At 49.7% G+C, this 3,570-nt stretch overlaps 1 protein-coding gene across 1 annotated transcript; it reads left to right on the top strand.

The window, feature by feature from the left end:
* Positions 1 to 2,559: 2,559 nt before the first annotated feature.
* On the top strand, positions 2,560 to 3,570 carry LOC117058639 (urotensin-2 receptor-like). Its single transcript, XM_033169938.1, has one exon. It carries the CDS (start codon positions 2,560 to 2,562, stop codon positions 3,568 to 3,570), a length of 1,011 nt encoding a protein of 336 aa, XP_033025829.1.

The raw sequence follows: 3,570 nt of genomic DNA, 5'->3' as shown, positions 1-3,570 counted from the left end.
GGGGTATTCAGTTGCAAATCACCATTTTGTGTGAGCCAAGTCTTTGTTCTCAAGCCACAATGGACAAAGGATGTGCTAATGATGTTTCTTCTGGAGATAATACAGCCTGAGGTTGTAATGGAGTGTGTGGAGAGAAAGAACTTTGATTTCAGTTCTGTTTGAAGTAATTTTATATTTTTAATATGTTCTGCCTGTGCTTGGACAAGCACATGATTTTAGGCAACTATTTGGATGTATCCTAATTGTTGTAAGTCTGTTTTGGAACAAGTTCTGTTAGTAAAACTTTGGAACCATATTTTTGGGCTGGACAATTTTCATTCCAAGAAGAATAGGGTTTTAGTCATCCTTCCTATTGCTTCCATATGCACAATTTTAATAACTGCAATACTTACTGCAGCCTTCCTTTTGGGGCATAACACATACCTGGTGACTTACACAATCATAAAACGTAAGTTACATTAGCAGACAGAAAATTCAGACCGTTAGTGACATCTAACAGTGTCTATCCACCAGTGGAACAGGCATCTCATGCAACAGGACCTTTCCTTTCTCTCCTCCTCTCTCCTGCAGCCCCATGGCCCCAATACCTGCTCGTAGGGGTTGCATGACCTTCACCAGGTGGTGAAGGCTCACTTGGTGGATATTTAGGGATCTAAAAACCATAGCTCATCTCCTAACTTTGACAGCCTTTATGCATGGTGAAGAGTGGGGCTCCTGATAAGGTGACAGAGAAGTCTGGAATATGTTTAAGTAGCAAATCAATAATAAGGCATTCTACTATGTTGAGGACTTGTTGAAGTTCTCCCTATTTCACGATGGTGAACAAAACATCCTTATTCCAGAAATTCAAACAAAGCGCTTTGGGGAGGAAAGGACAAGAAAGTATGACGTCTACGACAAAGTAGACCCTGGCTGAATCGCGAATCCCTAAATTCTCTTAAACTAGGCAGGCAAAAAGAGGTCAAAAATATTTATTTTATGGGTGGGAATATAAATTAGGGGTAGAAATGAAAATCCATTGTTAATACAGAAAGGCCATCCGTTCCCAGCCACTTACCTTGATGCAGGAAGAGATCTAATGTCCTTTGGGGAGAGTGACCTGCACCCAACCCTCCATTCTGTATACAGTGGTACCTCGGTTTTCGAAAGCCGTAACCCGGAAGTAAATGCTTGGTTTTTGAACTCGTCTCGGATGTTGAACATGCCCCGCAGCTTCCATATTGAGTTTTTCCATACTGTATTGAGTTTTCCGTATTGAGGCTTCCGTACTGAGTTTCCAGTTTTCGAACATTTTGGAACTCGGGCCGTCTTCCGGAACGGGTTATGTTCGAAAACTGAGGTACCACTGTGCTATCAAGTTTATTTTTGCGATGGAACATTCTTCTCCTGTTTAGTACTAAGGCTGATAAGTTAGGTTACAACCTTTTTGTATTGTTTTATGCAATGTTTATAATCATGCTGCATGGGTTTCTGTAGTTATAGTCCCTATGAATACATATGATTCATATGTATTGTAGATACATATTAATTGTATTTGTTATTGTTCATTGGTATGTTGTGAACACAGTTTTCTGGAAAAGTGGTCTATATAAATAACTGATATGAACAAGAGGTGGTCTGGTTTCCCTGTCTTGCCTGCTCAGCTTCCTTTCTCTTCCTCTCTCTCTCTCTCTCTCTCTCTCTCTCTCCTCTCTCTCTCTCTGCTTTTGCATTTATGAGTTTCTTTTGTCCATTGATCCATACAGTCTCCTTCTGTCTTTCTATCTCTTGGTTATTTTTTTCGCTCTCTCTCTCTCCTGGTTGGCATCATTCCATGGAAAGCTGCATGGCTATGCCAGCAGGGAGTTGGACCCTGGGTGTCTGCCTGTTTGGTGTGGGGGGAGAAAAAAGGAGGGTGGCGATTCTTTCTGTTCCAAACTCCGGACCAATCGGACCCCCGTACGCTGTCCCATCGACCGCCCCGCAGTCCCTTCTGCTGACACGCTGTCAGAATTCCACCCCAAGGATGAAATAAACAGGTTCCTCAGTTCAGACAGGAGCCGAGAGCTGTGTTCCCCATGTGGGGCCGGGTCAAGGTTCGACCCCAACATACCGACACTAGCAGGGTGCGAGGAATGCAGGAGAAGAGAATTCTTCGCAGCCCCAGACAGACACTCAGATATACTCCTCGCACACTCTGGAGACCTTGTGCCACCGCTGAGCTTTGGACACACTGAGCGGAGGAACAAGGCGAGGAACAAAAAACCCTTCGTGTCCGGATGCAGAGCAGAGACAGTGTGCACCACACAGAAGAGAGTTCTTTGGGGAGCTGAACCCCCCACAGAAAACCTTTGCAGACTCAGATCAACTTCTCTCTCTTTCTCGGAGGATCAGAAGTAAGTGGAAGAAAAACAGGTAGACAAATGGACACAGAGACAGCCTGGAAGGCAGATAGACGTGCAGCTAAAACAATAAGTAGGTAGGTCGGAAAAGAGCAAGGTTCTGCTGTCTCACTTTCTCTGAAGGCCCAGGGGGCACGTTAAGAAGTTCTCCTGGACATCTGCCCTCGGTCATCTCCCCATGGAGCCACCAACAAGCAACCTTTCATTGTGGGTGCCCCTGGGCAACGGGACTGTGTCAGAGGGAGGCGAGTCTGCCGCAGCCCTGGGAGCTGTGCTGAGCCTGATGTGTGCCACCGGGGTGGCAGGAAACCTTTACGCCTTGGCCGTGGTGCGGGCATCACCCTCAGCTTCCTCGCTCCGTGTCCACTTGGTCAACTTGGCCTTGGCCGACCTGCTGTACCTGTCGACAGCCCCCTTCATTGTCCACAACGGGCTGGTGAAGGACTGGCTTTTTGGTGAGGCCGGCTGCCGGGTCCTCCTCAGCCTGGACCTCCTCACCATGCACGCCAGCATCTTCCTGCTCACCCTGATGAGCTGTGAGCGCTACGCTGCCGTGGCCCACCCCTTCCAGGCCGCAAGGCGTGCGCGGCGCTGCCGGCGACCTCTGGCCCTCGCCATCTGGCTCCTGTCCTTTGCCCTGGCCCTGCCCATGATGGTGATGATCCACCAGGAGGAGCGGACGGTGGGGGGTGGCGTGCCCACCCGGCGTCTCTGCTCCCCAACCTGGAGTGAGGAGCAGTACAGGGTCTACCTGAGCGTCCTGTTCAGCACCAGCATCGTGGCTCCCGGCCTCATCATCGGGTCCCTCTACTGGCGCTTGGCGAGGACTTATTGGGTGTCGCAGACGCGCGGCGGGTTGGGCCGCTCTCCAAAGAACCGGGTCTTCCTCCTCATCCTCGTCATTGTCCTGGCCTTCTGGGCTTGCTATTTGCCCTTCTGGGTCTGGCAGCTCCTGCCCCTTTACTGCCAGCAGGCTGCCCGGCTGCCCGTCCACACAGAGATCTCTATCAACCACTTGGTGACTTGCTTGACTTACGGCAACAGCTGCATCAACCCCTTCCTCTACACCTTGCTCACGCGCAACTACCGCGAGTACCTGCGCGCCCGCCAAAGGGGGTCGTCGCGCACTTCCCTGCGTTGCTTCCAGAACAGAGAGAGGCAGCAAGGAGAAGGCCTGGAGGTCATCTGA

The sequence above is a fragment of the Lacerta agilis genome, chromosome 14, assembly GCF_009819535.1.
Source record: "Lacerta agilis isolate rLacAgi1 chromosome 14, rLacAgi1.pri, whole genome shotgun sequence".
Classification (NCBI taxonomy): Eukaryota; Metazoa; Chordata; class Lepidosauria; order Squamata; family Lacertidae; genus Lacerta; species Lacerta agilis.
Note: the sequence above shows the minus strand (reverse complement) of the source record. Positions and strands in the feature narration are given on the sequence as shown.